The following is a 22785-nucleotide window of genomic DNA, read 5'->3' as shown; positions in this document are numbered from 1 at the left end:
CAAAAAACAAAGCTTCCCATGTACTGTGAGACACTTCAAAGTGTAAGAATAAAATTACACTCACAATGACCGTGCCACCTGTTTGAGGTTGTCAGCACTCTGAGGATTTAGAATGGAACATGTCTGAAAAAGTTCTAGGGACTCTTGAATCTTCCCTTCTAAACGAAGTATCAAGGCTGCAAAGCAACACACACAAGACAAATTAGTCCATTACTCTGTAGGGAAGACAAGCTGCATCACTGGCAGGCCTCGACTGTACAGGGAGGACAGATGAACTGTAACAGTTTCTATTCAGTTGCTCCCTCTATTACAGCAACATAACTCATTTGAGCGGACTGAGGTGCCAGCACTGACTGAGCTAGGGTGCACATAGGACTGTGTTTGCTTCGAGGCTGAAAACCACTTTAGAGGGGAGGGAGCCCTAAGTCTTCAGTAACAGAAAGTCTGAAATTCTCTTAGCCCCTGAAATGCTCCAGTGTACTGCAATTTGAACTGCAGCACTGATGACCTTCAGATCATCCCCCCGCCTGCATTCTGCCAACACGACACAGGGAACTTCAGCCTTTAGGGCCATGTTCCTTTACAAAATAAATCTCTTTCTTTTCATCTCTAGAACAGATTGTGGTGCTCTAAAAAATCGAGGGTGGTTTGAGATAATGCTTTTCATTCTCATAACATTCCAAGGCAATGAATTGGCACTGGTTATGTTCTGACTGTGTAAGCAAACACAGCAGCCACTGCACACTGAACATTAATGCATCCTTAAACGAAACCATAACCAAACAGTTACCTTACAGAACATGGCTTTAACAAAAAACACATTTCACATGACACAGTCAAATGTAGAGGGCCAATTATAACCAGAGCCAAGCATCAGCAGTTCCAGGAAGATCTGAAGATATCAGGTCACCAAGAAAAACCCACGTACCCACAAGAAGAACCAATCCTCATCTGTTCATTAAAGTGCTAACCCTGGATTTTAAAATTAAACCAGGCAAGTAGAAACATTTCAGAAGTTATTGCATGTCTATTCACTCAAACACATTTTCATTAAGTGCTGCTAGAGTTCACATATGGTATTTATATTTGTGGGTTGTTGGTTTTTTAAAACAGTGAATTGCATTTCAAACCAGAAGTAACTCAGGATGACAGATTATTTTCAAAGTCTTCATCTGGCATACCTTGAACATAGACTGCATATTCACACATTCCCTGAGTCTCATGGAGTTGCTCTTTGATAGCAATCTGAAACAATGAAGTGAAAATTATATCAAACAGAATTCCTTGTCACCAGAGCATCTGTTGGACAGTTGAACATTAGTCCCTCATATTAAAGAAACAGGCAATCCAATAATATAGTAGTTTACAAAAAACTCTATAAAAATCCCTCAGATATCAGTATTTCAGTAAAGAGAAACTGTATATTTAAGGTGATGTTTATTTCAGGCTGGCTAAATATCCACCTCGATCTAGTTGGAAAACATGTTTTCTACGTACTGTGATTAACTCAACTGCACTACACCAGTGCTCATAACACAAAGGCACAATATCTACAATCTTTAATTTACCCTGAATTTAACCACAAACACCATACAGTGCCTTACTGCACTGCTCTTGCTGATTTCCTTCCACTTATGGATCTGGCAAAGGTGACACTAGGTAACTTCCGCACGCTATATAACAACAATAATGTTCATCAATCAGAGTTAGTGCTCTGAGATGCCCTGTAAAATGACTTCTGAAATAAATGTTTCCACTTCACCCATCAGCTGTAGCAAATTCCTGGGGATAAACTCCAGTTCTATTAATGTTTTAGACTTCCAAAACTTTAGCAATGGTGCTATCAAGAACCACAACTAAATTCTCAATACTTTTAATTTGTAGAGCTCAGCTTTCAAAGAATGTTTATTTCCATCACACAGCACTTTTGCAGTAACAGGACTGGACCTGAGAAACTGTAGACAGCACGCATGGATGTGTGATTTTTTTAAAGGAGTATTTTTGATCACCCTTCTGAGTGTGAGGGAAGGTTGTTCACGATAAAGATGGTAACCATACAACAGAAGAATGGGGAGAAGAAATCCAAGACAGAAGCTTTCTATCAGGGAAAGTTTCAGTAGGACCCCTTTACAGTCTATATGGGAGAACTACATTGGGAGAATTGTGGCCCTTTTACTATTGCTCCATTCATTTCTATTGCCAAAGATAATTAGATATTCCCCAGAGAAAATCCCACATGGAATCTATAACAACATCCCATGCTAACAGAGGCCTCCACTCGAGGCGCTTTGTGAAGAAATTAATAAAATTGGAGCAGCTGCAACTGAATCAACAAAAGCAGAATGAACAAGTGATACTTCTCGGAGTAAGGGGAGGAAGGAACTGATAAAAGTGTCAAACTCCTACTGGCTATGTTCATGTGTCTGACGACCTGGGATCGGGCTGGAGATACTCCATAGTGCCAGTGGATCTGAAGATTTCATTCTGCTATACTCTGGTCATGTAACAGAATGAAAACATTTCAAAAACCAGATTGGACCTTTGAGAGGATAAGGAGTATGACTAAGAATTGATTGCACTGATCTTTCACAGAAAAAGGGCTCTGGGAGGTATTGCTAACACAGAGAAGGTCTGGGATATCATACAGGAAGATCTGGATGACCTTGTAAACTGGAGTAATAGTAATAGGATGAAATTTAATAGTGAAAAGTGCAAGGTCATGCATTTAGGGATTATAATACAGAATTTTAGCTATAAATGGGACACATCAGTTGGAAGCAACAGACGAGGAGAAGACCTGGAGTATGGTTGACACAGGATGATTATGAGCCGCCAATGTGATATGGCCATTAAAAAAAGCTAATGCGGTTTTAGGATGCATCAGGCGAGGTATTTCCAGCAAAGATAAGGAGGTGTTTAGTACCATATATAGGCACTGGTGAGACCTCATTTGGAATACTGTGTGCAGTTCTGGTCTCCCATGTTTAAGAAGGTGAATTCAAACTGGACAGGTTCAGAGATGGGCTACTAGGATGATCCGAGGAATGGAAACCTGTCTATGATAAGGGACTTAGAGTTGGCTTGTTTAGCCTAACCAAAAGGAGGTTGAGGGGGATATGCTTGCTCTTTTATAATATATCAGAGGTATAAACTGGACACTAGGAGTTAGACTTGAATAGACAAAGGTTCTAACCATTAGAGGAGGTGAATTCTGGAACAGCCTTCCAAGGGAGTAGTGGGGGCAAAAGACATATTTGACTTTAAGACTAAGCTTGATAAGTTTATGGAAGGGATGGTAATGATGGGATAGCTTAATTTAGCAACTGATCTTTGATATCAAGCAGGTAAGATGCCCCAGTGGTCTGTGATGGGATTTAGATGGAGATGGTCGAGTTTACTGCAGAGAATTCTTTCCTGAGTGCTAGCTGGTGAGTTTTGCCCACATGCTCAGGGTTTAGCTGATCGCCATATTTGGGGTCGAGAAGGAATTTTCCTCCGGGACAGATTGGCAGAGGCCCTGGAGGTTTTTCGCCTTCCTCTGCAGCGTAGGGCATGGGTCACTTGCTGGTGGATTTTCCGCAGCTTGAGGTCTTCAAACCACAATTTGAAGACTTCAGTAACTCAGATATAGGTTAGGAGTTTGTTATAGAAGTGGATGGGTAGGATTCTGTGGCCTGCTTTGTGCAGGAGGTCAGACTAGATGATCGTATTGGTCCATTCTGACCTTAGAGTCTATGAGGTTTCTCCCTCATCCACAAACTAGCTTCTTAGGAGTGGAGCAGATTGGAGTGGGAGAGGTGGAAAGGGGACTTTGTCTGTTTCCACTCTAGCAGTAAGTTGGTGCTGCTCTGATACTCCTGCCAGCAATGTTATCAGCACCAGCAACCCCCACCTCAAGCAAGGAGCTGAACGAAGGGACTGAAAATAAGGGGGGAAATTGACCTAAAATCTAGCTTATAAGGAGTTTGAGGGACTGTGAGTGGGGAGGTTATTACAGTGAAACCTTATCACTGTGAAATGTTTTGTGGGGTCGAAAATGAGGACACACTCACTTTAGCATGTGTGGATGGAAGATGCATATGCTAAGATCCAAGGTGAAAGAAAACCCGGGGTGAGGCAGCAAGACAATACAAGAGAAAAGAAACCCCAAGCTGCCCTTCTCCTCGGATTTGTATCTGCTGATCTTTTAGCTAACAGACTTGTCCCACAAATCTGCAAATTTGCATTTACAGATTAGATTAGTATTAGATGTTCATAAGAAGATCTCTCACGTATTTCTAAATACCCCATTGTAACACCAGAACTTAACATAATTGTAGCCAGCCATTTTGTGTGTCCAACCGCTGCTAGCTGAAAACCAACCACCACACAGAGTCCTAAAAATTATTCCTAGCTAAGAGACAAGGACAAATAGCTTCACGTTTGCAGTTTTCCTAATTAAAATGGGAGGAGGGGAAAACGTTAACAAACCATAAAAATAAAAAAAAGTAAATGAATAGTGATCTTGTATTTGGGTGCCTCTAATATATAAGTTTATTTTGGCTAGAAATATTAGGATTTTTTTATTAATAAAAATAATAAGCAATTTGCTAAAACTAGAAAAACTGGTAACCCACTAGGAGTTACTATAAGTTATGTGATTTGTAAAAGTTAGCTATAAAAAAAAGTAAAAGTAAACACCTCGGAACAGCCCGAGGGAGCTGTTCTTTGGGCAAGGAGCTGACACCTAAACTCCCCAGCAGCTGGACAGAAGGAGGGCCCCTAGAAACCTGGCTGTTGATTACTTAAAACTATCTCAAACTCTGGGTAACTATAAAGTTTTGGAATGCTCTAAAACCTACTGCTACAGCATGAGTGTGTATATGTGCTTGAAAGCTAATAAAAAAGTAGTTTTAGGTAAAAGCACTCGTTTGTACCAATCATTTATCAGACAGAGGAGCTGCGTCCCATGGATTTATTCCTGAAGAGAAACAGTTAAGTTATCACTGCTTTGGGATCAGAAAGCCCTAGGTGACACCCTCTTATTGATTATAGAGGAAGCACATTTTTCCATCCACACGGTATCAGTGTCTTAGAGCAAGAGAGAGCAACAAATAGCTCTCTTTTAGAGACATTTGATTAATTCTTTAAGCCCTGAAAAATCACGTAGCAAAAGTGCTTGTGCTAAAGACAATGAACTATAATCCCAGTTTTTCCTCCCCAATTTTCCTTAACTTGCTGACAAAATTTAGGAATCTTGGTAGAAGACCAAACTGGGTGAATTTAATTAATTAAAAACGTGGTTATTTTAATTATTCCTTCCTTGTGTGTAACAGAAAATAGAGGGGATTTTAAAAATGGATGATGGGGGAAGAAACTGGATTTGAGGCTGAAAAATAATCTATGAAGATGCACATAATGAAGATCTGGATTTGAAAGTGAAGTCTTTGACAATCTCTGTTTACTCTCGGGTAAGTGTGTATCTGCATCACAAAACTACTGAACACAGTCTGGCACCAATACCTATGCTACTGACTGTACAGAAATAGCAGAGGGTGTCGCAGCCTAAGGCTGTGTACAGAAGTTTGTCTTGCATCTGGCCAGCTTCCAAGGCATCAGGTTTTAACAGCCAGTACCATCAGTCTCTTATTTCAACAAGCAGCAAAATTTACCAAAAAAACTCAGAAACACCAAAACAAAATTGGAGGGAGTGGAAGTGTAAAAGTACTAATCAAGTTAACCTTTTCATTTCTGGAAGGTGTGGGTGGCAGAACAAGTCGTTCTGCACTGATGCTTAGCATCATCGGTAAATATGGGGATTTTAAAAACTCTTTAATAGACAGAAGTCGGGGCAAAAAGTCAAGCAGAATTCAGGTCAAAGTTATGAAAATCAAGAACTAATTCAAAGCAGAATGCCTCTCTCCGAAAGCTGATAAAGGAATGACTGTTGCCATCAGAGTTTACAGATCAGAGTCACTTCTTAGCTAAGCCTTGACAGGGCAACTGTTCATTCAATAAACATCTGCGCAATAATGGATTTTTAAGGAATAACCCAAACACTATTTAAACCTCATGCTCTGCAGTGGACTAGATCACTGGGGCCGTGACAATGGGAGGGGCTGATCCACTCATTCCCTCATTCTTTAAGATGCTAGACCTTCATATACTTCTTTCTGGAGTCTGCTTTGTGATTGTGTACCCACAAGTGTGTGCACATGAGCACATTCATGAGCAAGAGAGAAAGGGATATCCTTTCATAGGCCGTAGCCCTGACCAATCCTTCTGAATTTGTTCTCAACGTTTCATTTTATGAGCCACCAAGAAGGATTTTACAGACTAGTGTGGCTTCACAGACCAGTGTGAGAGCTGCTGATTCACAACTGATCTACAAAGGAAAAGAAAGTTAGGTTTGTTCCTCTTTAAATGCAACGAGCTTAATAGAGAGGGGAAGTGATTTTTATTCAGATTGTCAGCACTGATTTTGTTTATACCTATTTAACTCCAAGATTTGAGAGAAAAGCTTTCTGTATTAAAGATTCAAAGCACACCTTCAATTAGTAGCTGAGTGAGCTCCCAGTGAGCCAAGAAGTTCTCCAACAAAGATAAGGGAAAGCCAAGATCTGACATCCCTGACATTTCTAAAAGGGGGGCGCGGGGGTGAGGAGAAGGAGGGAAACAAGCAGGAGTAGCAAAAAACAATCCAATTGCCAATTCCCCTCCTATTATCCCTTTGCAGGTCCCCTTTAATGAACTGTGTTAATCTTGTCTACAGACCATACTGTTTAAATGACTTACTATACTCTTTGGTCTGCGTTACAGTTCTGCACCACTGAACAGTTCCAGCCTATTCACCAATCTGAAGACATATCAAAAGGTGCAACATATTATGTGTAAAATGAATGACCTTCAATCAAGCAAAGTCAAGATCTTTCCTCTCACTCTCTTATGGGAAGTGTTTGCCCAATGCAATGTCTTTCTGTTGCCTCTGCAGTACCTTTGAGAGACTCTGCACTATGCAATAGAGTTATAATCATCTGGGAAAACCTGTATTCATTTTGATATTTGAGTTTTAAAAGACATTAAGGAGAATCAACTGGGAAAAAAACCCCACAGTTAAGAGTAACTGTTCTTCAAGATGTGTTGCATCTCAGTTACACTACAGGTGTGTATATGCCTTGTGCACCAGTTCCAGAGCGTCTTCCTTAGTGGTACATGTAGGGGGTGGCCCTGCTGATTATCTAGCTCTTTGTGCTATGAGCAAGATATAAAGGGCAGAGTTGCTCCACCTTCAGCTCCTTCACATTGGAACCTGTTAGTAGACTCCAATGCATCAGGGAAGGAGAGTGGGTCACGTAATGGACATAAGCAACACATTTTGAAGAACAGTTACGAGAAAGTAAGTAACTTTTTTCTTATTCGAGTGCTTGCATATGTCAATTACACTGTAGATGTATGGTATACCTCATGAGGTAGAGCTCAGAGCCTCATTGGAAGAGAGATTGTAGGACCACCTTGCTATATTTGCATCTTACCTTGAAGCAGCAGAGAGCGCATAATGTCTGGTGAAAGCATGATCTGAGGACCACGTTGTTGCTGTACTGATGTCCACGACTGGGACATGTGCCAGAAAAGCTGCTGAGGTTCCATGTGCTCTGGTTGAGTGCACTGTGAGTCTATCAGGAAGCATTACTCCTTTAGCAGCATAAGCCACTGCGATGCAGCTAGTGATCCATTTGGAAAGTCTCTGAGTTGTGACTGGATGGCGCCTCATATGTTCTGTGTATGGCACAAAGAGCTGGGAAGAGGCCCGAACTGGCTTTTCCTATGCAGGTAAAAAGCCAACAAGCGACAAACATTGAGAGTGGTGAGCCTTCTTTCACCCTGTGTGCGTGCTGCTTTGGAAAGAAAACTGGCAAGTACATAAATTGGTTCATGTGGAATTCTTAGATCACCTTGGAGAGGAACTGAGGGTGTGATCTAAGATGGACCTTGTAGAAAACAGTATACGGTAAATCAGTGACCAATTCATTCAGTTCACCTACCTCCTGACAGAAGTGATGGCCACTAAAAATAATACCTTTGCTGACCGGTGCAAAAAAGACTTGGAGAGGTTTCATAAGTGCAGACAACACCAAATTCAAATCACAGGAAGATACTGATTTTCAGACCGGTGGGAATAATCTCTTCAGACCATTCAAGAACCTGGTAGTGATGGGGTGAGTTAAGACAGTCTTGCCATTTATCAGACGATGGAAAACTGAAATGGCCACCAGATGTACTCTAACAGAGCTGAATGCTAGCCTGAACTCTAATTTGCAAAAAACAGTCTAGGATTGTCTGAATGCTGGCCTGAGTTGGACACATATTATGGGAGGCTCCCCAAATGGAGAAATGTTTCCACTTAGGTAGGCAGCTCTGGGGGAAGGTTTTCTGCTATTCAGAAGAACATTCTGGACAGCCACTGACCAATGCACTTCCTCTGCACTCAACCACTGATGAAACATGCTGTGAGGTGCAGTACTAGAGGATTCAGGTGCAGCATGGATGCATGGTTCTGCATTAGGAGGTCTTTGGTCACTGGCAGCAGTAAGGGTTCCTCAGAGGACAGTTTGTGGCGGTCTGAATACCAAGTCTGTCTTGGACAAGCTGGAGAAATAAGGATCATTCTGCTGTGATCTTGTTTGAGTTCGATGAAGACCCTGGGAATTGGAGCGCTAGTGAGAACACACAGAGGAGGTCCTCGTCCCCTGGAAACAGGAAAGGTTTCAATACTGACCCACATCTGTGACTTGCCTTGAAAGAGAAATGGGAACCACTCCAGTTTGACCGAATCATAAATAGTCCCACAGACAGAAAGCCCCCTACGTGAAACACCCAAACTAGAACATTCATGTTGAGAGATGTTTGTGATCCAAGTTGAAGGATCTGCACAGACAATGCACCAGGCCATTTTGAACCCGTAGTAGGTGCGATGCCTTGACAATGACTGAGTTCCAAATAAACAAGTTCCATAACTTGACTGCCTCCTGGCAAAGGCTGTTGGATCTGGTGCAACCTTGCTTGTTCTCATAAAACACTACTGTGGTGTTATCGGTGAGAACCTGGACAGTCTTGCCTTGGATGTGAGACTGGAACTACTAACATGCATAAAGTATCACTTGCAACTCTAAAACATTTATATGGAGCCTGGCTTAGTGGTCAGTCCACAGCCTCTGGGCCTGGATGAGGCTTGGATGCTGTCAAGGCTAATTCCCCCACTCTGGCACAATTAATGCTGGCCACTCCAGGCTTGTATTAAACTCCCAGGGTTACAGCTTCTCTCTGACCTTGGAGGGGTAGATGCAGCCACGGCCCAAATGCAGAACCCCTTTGAGAAGCCAGGAAGACTCACTTGGGAATTCCTTCCTGTGGGGTACCCTCAAGCCCTTTCATACACCCTCTTCAGAGAAGAGCTGAGAAAGAAAAAGAAACCAGCTGTCGCCACCAGCTAGTTAAACAACATATGCACAAACCTCTTAGGACACAAAAACCCAATCCTGTTCTTAAAAAAGGTAAATTTTATTTAAAAAACAAAACAACAACAACAAAAAAACATCTGGAACTTAGGCTCTTGCTAGATTTAAAAAGAACAAATATAATAATTCAGCATCAAAAATGGTTTTCTTGAGGTCCAGCTTAAAGGTTACAAGCAAAACAAAAGCACCTGGGGTTACCACAGAGAAGTCCACAAGCCATAAAGAAATTAAAGAGAGAAACCTAATTGCGTCTTCCTAGACATTTCTTGATCTACTTACACATCTGGGGTTCCAAATGAGGAGTTTCTAGGTATGATCTGATGGCTTTCCATACCTGGCTTAAAGCGTCTTACAGCAATGCTGCTCTGTGTCTCCTCTCCAGGACAACCACAGACAGACAAAGGGAAATTTTTTCCCCAATTTTAAAAGTTCTAGTCCTCTCATTGGCTCTTTTGGTCAGGTGCCCACTCCCTCCCTTTTACCTATGGGCTTTTTTAACCCTTTACAGGGATTCTGACTCAGGGATTAAGAGGGATTTTGTAGTTAATTGGCTGGCTGCGTGTCCATAAAAGGGAGCTATTCCCCCGCTTCATTTATCACAGATGTGCTCCCCTCCCCATGGCTAAGGCATTTGTTACCATAGTCATTGATGGGAGTGAAGGGAACTCCTTCGCACATGTTGGGTTGGCTCAGCCACCAGTTCAGAGAAGGTAACATGGTGTCTGAAACACAAACCAGCTTGTCTCAAGTGGTGAATCTGAGGATGATAGACCGAACTGAGCCATGCCTCCAGCGGTCTGAAGTCTGGTGTGTGGGGTGACATATATACATGCTGCCTCATGACCTAGAATCCTGAGGCAATCCCTTACAGTGGTCCAGGGATGCTCCTTGAGGAACACATATAGGTCCTGCAGAGTTTGAAACCTGAAGAGAGGCAGAAATGTCCTGGCAGATGTTGAAAAAGGTATACTATAAGGGTAGCATACCAGTCTCCTGGACCTAGAGAAAAGATAATCATGGCCAGGGAAACCATCCAGAACGTCTTCTTGACATACCTGTTCAGGTTCCAAAGATTTAGGACTGATATGAGACCACCTTTGGCTCTGAGAATGAGAAAGTGTTGGGAATAAAAAACCATGACCATGACCAATTCAAACTGCGCCCTTGAATCTTCAGGCAGCTTGGTGACAAAGTGGGATATGGCTTCCCAGTTGGACAAATCATAGCATAACCAAAGTGACAGTTGGCAATCCAGAGTTGTAGACTTGGCATAGAATAATTTTTCTGCCAAAGAGATCAAGCTTTTTTAGTCTTTTTTGTCCTGAAGGTAGTCTTAGCCTGGCCCTGACAACTTCTCTCATTCACTGTGGCCACAGCTAGGATGTAGATAGAACTATTCAAACTCCAGAGATGGAGCCCGTTATTTCTGATCCATTCATTTGGCCACCAGAGGAATGGAGGAAGAGGTCTGCCATATTGTTTCAGCTGGCTGCATGATGGCATTGTTCACAGGCAGGGCTACTTTCCCTGCCGCAGAAAGATGGAGAATGTCAATGAGTTTGTGCGTATTCTCCTCTACAAGTTCCAGAGAGGCTGCCATCATCCTGAGTAACTCCTGGCATACTTTAGTCATCCAGTACTGGGGATGATGCCTCCCATACCAGAACCTCGCCAGGTGATGAAGAAGAGATGTGAGGTGTTTTCCCCTAAGGCAACTATTAAGGCCACACACACACACACCGGTACAATATCAGGCCCCAGGCCTGTCTGGCCCAAGCGTCCCAATTCTTGGACAATCTCTTCTCAAAGCCACAATAATGATAGCAATTATCAGAGTAAGCTTTAGATTTTGGGTACCAGGACACCTGAGAGTTAACTTCAGAGTTTGATGATGACTTGGAGAACAGGGTGGTGTGATGCCTGGAGGGATCTTTGGCAATCTTAATCAGGACCTATGTCAGGAACATGGTACCAGTGGCAGCATGGATGGCTTCCTGGCAGCTGATAATATGTGGTGTAAGGAATCGAGAGCCAGTCCCACACTAGGGGACAGAATCGAGCCCAAGGCAGACAGTGCTATGGATGAATGACATGGTACGATGATCTATTCTAGAAGGCTGCATTGGTACTGCACAAGGTCTTTGCTCTGAAGCAAAGGCAATGGCAGCACCAACAGACATAGTAAGTCTCTAGCTGTGATGTAAGCCTCCATCATAGTTGATACCAACATGAGCTGCTGATCTGTAGTGATCAGGGAAGACTGTTCTGTCACCAAAGTAGCCTGTCTTGATGGTCCCTGAGAAGGCACTCTGAGTGACCCGGTATCGAGGAGTAGCAAGGCACAGGGCACCCTCTACCTTTGGTACCTGACTGACCATCTGTGGAAGAGTCCTGCACCCTAGACATCAAGAAGCTGAATACAAACTTCTGTTTGGACTTTTGAGGCTAGAACTCTGATTCTCTAGGACTTGAAAAGGACGGACCCAGAGATGGAGATCTTCTGAGACCTCTTTCAGCTGATATGACCACGAGAGCACTTCAAAGAGCTTCCTTTAGATGAACAAGGTGGCTTTAGTGTCTTAAGTTTAGCCTTTAAGCCATAAAAGATAAAGCACCCATCTCTGGTGTGGCCATCACCCAAATACTTGAGGCAGTAGGAGTGAAGGTCATTAACAGGGGTAAACTTCTTGAATTCTAGGCAAAGTTTGAATCCCAGGGACCCGCCAGCTGGAAAAATCCCAAAAGTAGCTCTCAATCAAATGAAATAAACTTAAAATCATAAAGGAAGAAAAGAAAAGAAGTCCAAAGACTTTGGAGAAACACTAGTTAGATCGAGTAGTAGTTCACAAAGAGCACCAATGACCTGACTACCAACGGTAAGAAGGAGTTTGGCCAGGGATGGGGCCATGCCTATGGTTACTGCTAAGGAAAACTCTCTGGCACTGGTGCACAAGGCGTGCCCATACTTACTGTGAATGCACATATGCAAGCACTTGAAGAAGAACTTAAAACTGTACAGATTTGTAAACAAGGCAAAATATAGACAAACAAAGTAGTTTTCACATTTGCTTTACCTATATTTTCTCTCTGTCAATTCAGGAAAGAATGTAGTTGGGACCTGTCATAAACAGATAGCTAAGGGTTAATGTCTCTTTCACCTGTAAAGGGTTAACAAACAGTGAACCGGAACACCTGACCAGAGGACCAATCAGGAGACAAGATACTTTCAAATCTGGGTGGAGGGAAGCTTTTTTTTGTGTTCTTTGTCTCTTCTGGGGTCGAGAGGGGACCAGATTGTAGCAGATTCCTCAATCTTTCTGAAAAAATCTCTTCTGTTCTAATTCTAGTAAGTTCAGGATAAAGGCGCTTTAAGTCTTTTTGATTTTTTTCTTCATTTGCAAATGTGTAGTTTGCTGGAAGTAGTTTAATTTGTATTGTGCTGGGGGGGGGGGAGGTTCTTTCTAGTGTCTATAAGCTGAAAGACCCTGTAATATTCCATCTTGAATTTACAGTGATTATCTTTACTCTTCCTTTTTATTAAAAGTTTTCTCTTTAAAAGACCTGATTGATTTTTCCCTCTGTTAAGGTCAACAGAAAATTGAGTCAGTACTACACAGGACATTGGTGGGGTGGGGGTGGGGTGGGTGGGGGTGGAGGTGGAAATCCTCGTGTTTTAAGATTCAAGAGTTGAATCACAGTGATCTTCAGGGTTAGCCAGGAGGGGAAGTTGGGAGAGGCAACGGTGAGGAAAGGGTTTACTTTCCTTGTGTAAGTCCAGGGGATTTGGGTCTTTGGGGTCCCCAGGAGTTTTGGGCGGGACCGAGTTATCAGGCACTCCAAGTCCTGATTGGTGGCAGCTATCAGATCTAAGCTGGTAATTAAGCTTAGGGGGATTCATGCTGGTACCCCATCTTTTGGACGCTAAGGTTCAGAGTGGGGCTAGATACCATGACAGGACCCATACTACTCTCTACCTAAGAAGACTAATTCAGCAAATACCTCTTAGGTTTTATACCTAGAAATGCTAACCAGAGGTCTAGATCCTTAAGTACTATAAACTGTTGTAGCTCCATTGAGATCAATAGAGCTACACATATTAACACCAGCTGAGACCCTACCAAACGCGTTTACCACAACTAAGACTTCCTATAGAAAATACAGATCTGGCTTAGGAACTAAACAATGAAACAAGTGAACCATTTCCCACTGACCAGCTCTTACCTTACATGTATCATAATCTTTGCGGATGTAGTGCAGGTGTATCAGCCAGTTCCTTCTCTCCAAGATTGGCAGCTCTGGCACTGCGTGGAAAATATTAGCAGAACACACACAACATTGAGAAATGATCCAGCAGAGAACACTCACACATGTAGGGTAACCAGATGCCCCAATATTAACGGGACCATCCTGATTTTAGAGGCTGTGTCTTATACACGCAACTATGCTCCCTTCCACCTCCCTCCCCGCCCAAAAAAAGTGTCCCAATTTTTCACACTTATCTGGTCACCCAACACACATCAGGCCGGAAAAATTTCTCTTTGGTAAGGAAAGTCTCCACATGCAGGACAACCTGAACTAGAAAACTGCACCAGGGAGCACTATTAGTCTCTTGACTCAAAGCTGGGAGTCTGCGCTTCAGTGTTAGAAAGCAAAGGGAGTTCCAAACAGATAGATAGAACATACTGTTCAATGAATAGCCTAAATAATCCTCTTTCACTGAAAATCCGAACAATAGCACTTCATAAGACGTGAGACATCTGCTCCTTCCAGGGCAGCTTGCTGGAGCAAGCAATACCAACACCTTGCCTTTGCATACATTGTAGTCTAATGCAAAGGTTCTCAAACTTTAGCAATCCAAGGACTCCCATTTTGATTCAAAAAATTTTCACAACCCCCCAAACCCCGCTCAGTTCCAGGCCCTGCCCCCACTGCACCACTTCCCTCAGCTGTTTCCCAGCCTGCAGGAGGTGCTGGGAGACAGGGGGAGGAGATGAGGGAGGGAAGGGGGGGAGTTGATCAGTGGGGCCCGCAGACCCTTGGAATATCCTCATGGACCCCAGTTTGAGAAACGCTGGTCTAATGCCAACAATGGTTTGTTCGGTTTTGGGCTTCCACAGACACAGAAAGAGCTTGAGGAATGGACATGCTAAGGAAGCTGTTAATAATTTAAAGAAGTCAAATTTAATTCTTTGAAACTGTGCAAGATTACAAAATATCACATCTTTGTGGGATATGGTGAAGCCACTGATGAAAAATCTCTTTGATGTAGTGAAGAAGAAAGAGAAATATGATCTAGTACATCAATTGTAAGGAGCCTGCAGCAGTCATGGCAAGTCACAAATGGGTATTGCTTAGCAGGTAATGTTCATGTTGGGTTTAAAAGTTTAACCCATTCCTGTGCATTTCTTTAAGACTTGAAATATATTATTTGTTTCTAATTTCTGCAGTGCAGATGCTAGCAGCCCAGAAGTAACCATAGCAACTGGCAAAAAAGCTAAATGTTTGCAAGTCAATATAATGACAGACGAGTAGCAGCAAAGCAAGGCAAAGATTGTTGCAGGAGCAGAAAGGACGATAGAGCACTAGGACACATTCTTCCCTGTCCCTACCCCGTGCAATGCAGACCCATCTATACAACTGTCAAATAGAGGTGTGCACTTTGCTTTCATAATGACAGCACAGACAGATAGGAATACCACTTTAAATTTCCATAGCAACTGCCACCAGCTTTCAGCACAGGTCAAGATCAGCCAGGAGAAAGAGGAAATCCAGCAGATTTCAGAAATCCAGAGTGGGTCATGGCAGGAGATCCAAGTATTATCATCTTTTAGAAACTTTTAACTTTACTAATGTAATTTACTAATTTACTTTTAACTTTATGATTTGCAGCGAATAGGAAACATGCATTCTATACTATCACTGTGGCAATCTCTCACAGCTCACTGCTACAACATGTGAGAAGCAGAGAGTACTTAAAGAATGCAGGTTAAAAACAAACAACAGAATTGCCCCCCTCCTCCCACCCAATGTTAGCTGACAAGTTTCTCCAGCTGTGCTACAAACACCACTTTGAATAATGAAATGGAAAAAAATTTTAAAAGCCAATTTGCTTTTCACACTACATTTCTGGACAAATCTATGTTAAAATGGCAGTACAGTTAAGAACAGCACACATCAATAACTTGAGTAAAAATCTGTCTGGGTAGGGGGTTGGACTAGATGACCTCCTGAGGTCCCTTCCAACCCTGATATTCTATGATAACACACACTACAGGGATGATTTAATTACTGCAAAAAACTAGAATTTTAAGCCCAGGAAATTCAGAGTTAGACTTAAAAGAAATCAAAATATGTTAAGGTGCGCAAATGCACAGTTGGGCACCCAAACAACCTTAACTCTGCCCTGTTGTGGCACTATGCAATGACCCTATAATTATGTTTAAGATTAAGATTTTGTCACTCTTATTTTTAGTAAAAATCACTAACAAGTTGTAGGGAATAAACAATTCATGGAAGCCCATGACCTGCCTGTAACTTTTACTAAAAATAAACAGGGGGAGGGCTGGAGATGGAGGGGGAGAATGACAGCTGGAGCCCCATGGTGGGAGGGGGGTGACTGACAGCCCAAGTTCTGTCCTGGGGCATGGGGGAACTGACAGCGCAAGCCCCAGCTGCAGGGGCGCACAGCCCCAGTTCCAGCCCCAGACATGGGCACACAGCCCTGGCTCCAGTGCAGCTGTGCACAGCCCCAGCTCCAGCCCTGGTCACAGCCATGCGGGCGCACAGCCACTGACAGCTGAAGCCAAAGAAGTCATGGAGGTCCGGTAAAGTCATGGAATTTATGATTTCCGTGACCTCCATGTTAAATCATATCCTTAATTATGTTTTAGCATTTGTGGTCACAGATTAGATGAGCCTAAGTTTTGAAGTGTTTCTTTTTTTTTCTCCTTTGGGTCACTACAAGGGCAGAGTTAAAGTTGTTGCTTAAATAGTTCTTGATTTGTTCAAAGCTGTTGATTCATCAGGAGGTCTGGCAGGGTAGAGCTGTCACTTTGCAATCCTCTTCAGTTATGCAGGATGCCTATAGTTCTATAATGTCCTTCATGTGTAAGTTACTTATGCTGCAATAGTCCAACAAAACCTTCTCCTTATAAGACACTGTTGGCAAGGTTATAAACTAAGATATTGTAAATCACAAAAGGTGTAGTAAATTGGCCACTACCCAGTTCTAAATCCCAATACATATTAGCCTGATATGGATCATCAATAGACAAAACTGTAATAGTCATAGTCAAAACTGTAATGTACTTTGCCAGTGTTGTACTGCACTGAGCAAGAAAGCCTAGTAATGCAGTTTAAAATTAGAGCGTTTTAGTCCTCTCATCTCTCCAAGGCCACAAAAGACAGACCACTTTAAGTTAGGTTTCCCACCTTTTCAAACAGATAAGAGAGCTAATCTTCTCAAAAAAGATATTTGATAAAGAGTATGGTAGTACGATAGATAAAACAAGGAAGAGTAACCATCTTGACTATATTCATTTTCACAGCTAACAGAGATCTTTCCAGTGCCAGGGGTCAGTGTGCATTTTCCGAAGGGAAGGGAGATAATTTATAGATACAAGAGGAAATAGTATGAATCCCTAGCTGTTTCAGTGTCCCTAACTACAAAGAAAAGGGATACAGCAATTGTTTTTTTCTCTGCCTCAAGAACTACTGGTTCAATAGCCAGGCATTTTTCTATATTGATGATTACCCACAGAACATCTGAATTAGAGTGAGCTGGGCTGCCAAGCAACAGCAGTGTGTCATCTACACATACAGAGACTTTGTAATAGCCTAAATAGCAGTGTTTGACCAGACCAACCCATGGGGGTTGCAGTGAGAGGTCAAAGAGAAGAGATGAATGAGGGCACCATGCCTCAACCCTCTAATGAATTTGAAAAAAGAAGATCAGGAACTATTTATTATAGCAGCACACTGGAGACCTTTACATGGCATACTATGTATTTGAAATCCCATCTTAATTAGAGACTGAAACATATACTCTCACTTGACTAGATCTCATGGTCTTCTCAGCACTGAGAGAGACTACTGAATGTGGCTGGGCCCTTGCCAGGTTCAGTGGAGTACATTTATCAAGCTGCTCACACGGGTTCTACACCATTCCAGCTAGACATAAAACAAACTGTTCTCTGTGAAGCAGTTTGTCCAAGACCCAGGTCAGAGTTGGCCTGAATTTTTACCTCTGTGTTAAGGAGGGAGACTGCTCCGTGACTTTCATCCTAATCTTCTGGGCTTCTCTCTTATGAGATTACAAATGCAAGTCTCATTCAGCAAATCAGGCAGCGATTTTGGCCTCAACCTATGCTTAAATACTTCAGTCAATGCAGATGCGAGATTTTCCGATGTGGTTTGATGGAATCCAAAGGGGAATCCGCCCAGACTTACTGTTTTTCTGGTGACCAGTGATTGATTGCACAGCCCACTTCCACCTATGTGATTTTTCTGACAGTGGCCCTTTAAGGAACTAATGGTAGTGGAAGACACAGAACAGTATAAGATGTCAAGGACTGTGTGTCTCTGCAGCACTGTCATTTCTCTTCATTTTGCTTGCCCTATTAGAGATTTTTCTCCAAGGACTGAAACTCAGAATTCATAGCTTCTGTGAAAACATCCAGATGAAATTAATTTATTTGTGATTCTTCATATTGTGTAATTGCAGCATATGTACATACAAGCCATTAAACAGCACTCTTCAATTTTAATTAAAGGCTTATGAAGCCACTGGAGTGTTAGAAATATCTGGAAAGGCTCGAAGTACAGGGAATGAGATATCAGGAGAAATGATTCCAAGAGTAGCAATCATTCTCTAGAAGAGGAGGATGCCAGGTGCCAAAAAGAACTGCCTTTATACTGTGAACATGGCTAGAGTGCACAGGCCTTCAAATTGACTTTTCACTTGCTCCCAGATTTTCTTAGTTGTGCCAGCCGAGTGGGGGGACCTTAGCATTGTTCCAGCTCACAGCTTTGATCAATGGATAGCTAGACATTCCTCTTGGGGTGGAGAAGAGATTCACAGATGCTTCCTGCACTCAGGCTCTCAGCTACTGGACTCAATGGATGAAGAACTGAACTGGGGCAGAGTCATGGCCCCATTCAGTATGCTCATCTCTCCTAGCACCTCTGTTTATTTGAGATACTTTGAGCCCTGCTCCATTTCACCTTCCCCCCAAATGAGCTTTGAAAGCCAAGCTTTAGTGGATTGAGGTGAAACTGGGAGGAAGGCCACCAATCATGCAAGAGGCAAGCAAACGAGTCACAAGGAGATGGCGTAAAGAGGAAGAGAGAACCACCACACAGAGGACACGTTAAAAGATGAGGACCAAAACCCAAAATCTCAAAAAATCCCAGAACATGGACACTGGGAAGAGAGAGAGAGATAGTCAGTACAAACAGAGGAGAAGAACTTTATTTCAGAATCAGGATTTCTTATTAATGCATTATTTGTATCCAGTAGTACCCAGAGGTCCTAATCAGAACCCGATTGTGGTGGGCATGGTACACACATAATAAAAAGATCATCCTTTCCCTAAAGCTTACAATCTAGGCATATGAAGAAGCACAGCCTTTGAAAATAAATGAGGAGGAGGAGAAGATAAGAGTGAAGCTATCCAATTTACTTATAATAAGCAGCAGTCTTAGCATGCTCACTTCCGGCCATCATCAACAGAGGATTGTACCTGAGTTTCTCTCAGCTGCTGATTTAACTACTTATTGCAATAAACTAGGCCAATCAGCACAAGAAATTCAGAAATAAAACCTGTCCATTAAATTTTTGAATCCTCTCATTTAAGGGTGGGTTTGTGTATGTGATTCTGCCTTGAAATTAAAGCCCTCTGTACATTACTTAATGTGCTGTCTCTAATAGCATCTCTGTAGTAGAATGAAACTTGGCAACTCCATTAGAGACCTTGGACAAATCCAGATGGGCTAACATTGGGTACCAAATATTATTTTTAGCAAGAGAAAAAATAATTGAAAAAGATGGATCAGTTGTACTATTAGAGAGAATAGGAAACAATGAATTTGGAAATGGATTCAATTGCTTTTTGCCAAGTTCTAACTAAAAAGGCTACATTTTAAAATGAACCATGCAATCAATCCCTAGGAGCCTGGGCTTTTAGGTGTTTTTAAAATTAAGAGAAATTGACATAATTGACCAAGTTCATCCTTCTTGTAACTATTTTGTAGTTTTTTTTAAATTAATGGGATTATAAGAAGGATGGATTTGTCAATTGAAGTCAATGGGAGTTTTGCCACTTCAGTGGGACCAAGATTGCACCCCGAATGTACTGAATAGTTCTTTTGTCAGAGGTTTTTTTTACTGTTTTAAAATCCTAGCTGCCAACTGACTTTACAATGAACTCATGCCAGTGTATGGGCATGTGCATGGAGAGAACATCGTGATGTCAACAGGAGTCCATGGAGGCTATGCTGAGATATCAAAGTAATAACAGAAGTCAAATTATTCTAAGGGGCAAAAATTAAAAATCAAAGCTGGCAAAAATTAGTGCTGATGGAAGGTGCTGGCCTGACAGTTCTTGAGCCTGAAGACTTCAGTGTAGCTATTGGAGATTTACACAATGGACAGTGGCAGTGAAAGCTTTTCACACACTGCCTTGCACCAACATGTCTCAAACCAGTTCTGCAGCGAATATGTGCAGAGAAAGGAGAATTCAGTTTCCACAATCTATTTGGTCCAGACTTTATTGCAGGCGGTTACAATTAACGCCACTTGTGAACAAGAATCCAAGCTGACCTTAGACAGAGTTATCTGAGGCTTTTATATAGCACTTGTCACCATGGTAGCCAAGTGCTGCACAAAATTAATGACAACAAAAACCTGAACAAAGAGGTGGTTTTCTCTCTCTGCTCCTTTGGGGCAGACTCTGTGTAGGGTTTTTTTTAAATGAATCGGAGCATTGATGGTATGGGAAGGCTCTGTCAAAAAGGTAAGTGCTGTACCTTGCTCTGACCATCACCAGAGTTGGGTGGATGGACCAGCTCAGGGATGGCACAGGAGTTCAGTCATTGTGGCCCATTAAGCTTGTGGTGTCTTTGTTGACACTGTCCACAAAGGGGGGGCGGGGAAGGAACTCATGCCATGGTGATGTTGACATATTACACGGCACTAATAAAAAAGGGATGCCACAATCCAGTGTTTGTGTCATACTGACCAATTTAAAAGAAGCAAGTTTCTATTTATACAGATACCCCCTCCAGGGATCAAACACGGTGGGGAAAGAAATCCTAGACATTTTCATTTAAAACGTTAATATTATTTTTAAACTAAGTTTGGAAAGTGGCAGTAATTCCATAAGCATTCTGAAATTCGAGAGATGCTCCAACACTTTATAGCAATGATTGTAATTTCTTAATCTACTGGAGCAAGACAACTGGAGCTTACATTTTTTCCAGAGTTGTCATGCAGTCTGTGGACAATTAGCTACTGGGCAGGACTGTGGTAACATTCCAGATTCAAGCCCCTTGCTTTCATTGCCATAATTATTTAAATACTGAAGGGAAAGAGGGTTGCAAACATCTGTGCATTTCTCCTTCTTGCTTCAGCTTTCAAATCTGCCAGCACAGTGAATTAAAATACAATTTTAAAATAGTAGTGGTAATAATGGTAACAAGGATCTTTTAAAGAATTTTAACATAAAATAATAAGGCACAAAATCAAAGAGATACAATGAACTCCTCAAAACATCCAGCGGATTGCTTTCTCATCAGTAAAGTACGGATGGTGGATAGAAAACATTTCTGAATTCTAATACTGAGCTTTTTAGATTTAGAAACAAACTACTGTTTTGCATGTGGTGAATGTTTTGGGAATCCCTTGCTGGGCAGGTAAGCAGATGGATTTAACACAGAGATTCTGCTTCTCTCCCAAAGGTTTATATTTAGACTATAACAATATAGTAAAAGCTTTAAAAGAAAACCAATACAAAAACACAGCCCATGATATACACAGACCCATCTTTGGGGGTTGAGGACATCATAATCAAGGGGACACTGTCTTCAGAAACTCATTAACGCTATCAGAAAAATATCTCAAAATATAAAAACACTAAACAGGAAATTTTAGATATTGCACATCACACACTGAGCATATTCGCATATAAAATTACACACACAATGCATATACAAATGCATACACATGAAAAGACGAGAAATCTCTTTTAAACCTCTCTGATCCTCGAGCTGTAGCCATCCTCTCTTTGTTCACTTTCCCCTTCTTTCTATTTTGCAAACTGAAGCCAAAGCACCTTTAAATCAAACAATAAACCTGTATGGTGTTTAGTCATTTACAGTCAGCTGGGGTTAACAAAACTTGTTGTATACAATTTTGATGCTGGTAAGAAAGCCATAATTCAGAGCTGTGATCTCACTATCATATTAATGTCTTCACTTTACACAGAAAACTGGAACGAAACTAAACCAGTTTTAAACAAAAAGCAAACATTCCTGACTCTACACCTCCTCCTAGTGGAAAATGAGCCAAAGTTAAATACAAGAGCTTTCTGTTACTGAAAAATTGTATCTTCAGACTCCTTCAGTAAGCTAAAGGGGAAAATGCAAATTTGCAGAATTCTGCTTTGCATAACTAACAAGATATTAGCCCAAAGTTAAATAGTCTGTCTCATTTAAGACAATTACAACTCCGATTTATTCCAAGTAAAAATGTTTTTATTTGTAATTTTCAAATAGCTCCATTCATTATTTTAAAAGGAACATTTTGGCAATAAATACTGCTTAAATTTCACCCATTAAAGGTCAATAGGGAGGATCTGAAAATAAATACCAGTCTGTCGCATCTTACACGCATTTAACATGCGTAATTTCAGCTTTACGCGGTCGGCAAAAGCAAAAAGAAAAGAGAAAAATAACAATTTTAATACTGTACCTGTAGTGCAGGAGTTTCCGCCCACCATTCAACTCAATGTAATTTTGACTATATGCAGTTTTCACTTTATGCGCTAACCGCAGAACGGAATCCTCGCATAAGATGAGACTCACCAGTAGCCTTTGGCTACCTAGGCCTTCATAGTTGCCACAGCCATTTGGAAATTCACAACATTAGAACTCAGTGAAATAGAACCACTGGAGTTACTGAAGAATCTCCACTAGATGTTAGCAGCATAGGGCTGGACAAGTTCTGATATCATTCAACAAAAGGCAGTGGCACACATGCACTTCCCTGTTTATTACAATACTAAATACTGTTTCA

The 22785-nt window shown here is 41.7% G+C and overlaps 1 protein-coding gene across 17 annotated transcripts in view; it reads right to left on the bottom strand.

The window, feature by feature from the left end:
• Window positions 1-22785, bottom strand: part of BBS4 (Bardet-Biedl syndrome 4) — a 94586-nt gene that overhangs the window by 36701 nt on the left and 35100 nt on the right. For 4 of the 17 annotated variants that reach the window (XM_032805335.2, XM_032805332.2, XM_032805333.2 and 1 more), the window contains 3 exons: window positions 13716-13795; window positions 1182-1245; window positions 65-176 (listed from right to left, as the gene is read on the bottom strand). In XM_032805335.2, the coding sequence (XP_032661226.1) occupies window positions 65-176; window positions 1182-1245; window positions 13716-13795 (256 nt within the window). Of the gene's footprint in view, window positions 1-64; window positions 177-1181; window positions 1246-6774; window positions 6838-7511; window positions 7802-8021; window positions 9688-13715; window positions 13796-20961; window positions 21132-21712; window positions 21824-22785 lie in introns of those variants that run through there. The other 13 variants (XM_032805341.2, XM_032805338.1, XM_032805340.1 and 10 more) reach the window with 9 other exon arrangements.

The sequence above is a fragment of the Chelonoidis abingdonii genome, chromosome 9, assembly GCF_003597395.2.
Source record: "Chelonoidis abingdonii isolate Lonesome George chromosome 9, CheloAbing_2.0, whole genome shotgun sequence".
Classification (NCBI taxonomy): domain Eukaryota; kingdom Metazoa; phylum Chordata; order Testudines; family Testudinidae; genus Chelonoidis; species Chelonoidis abingdonii.
This window is presented reverse-complemented; position numbering and strand designations above follow the sequence as displayed.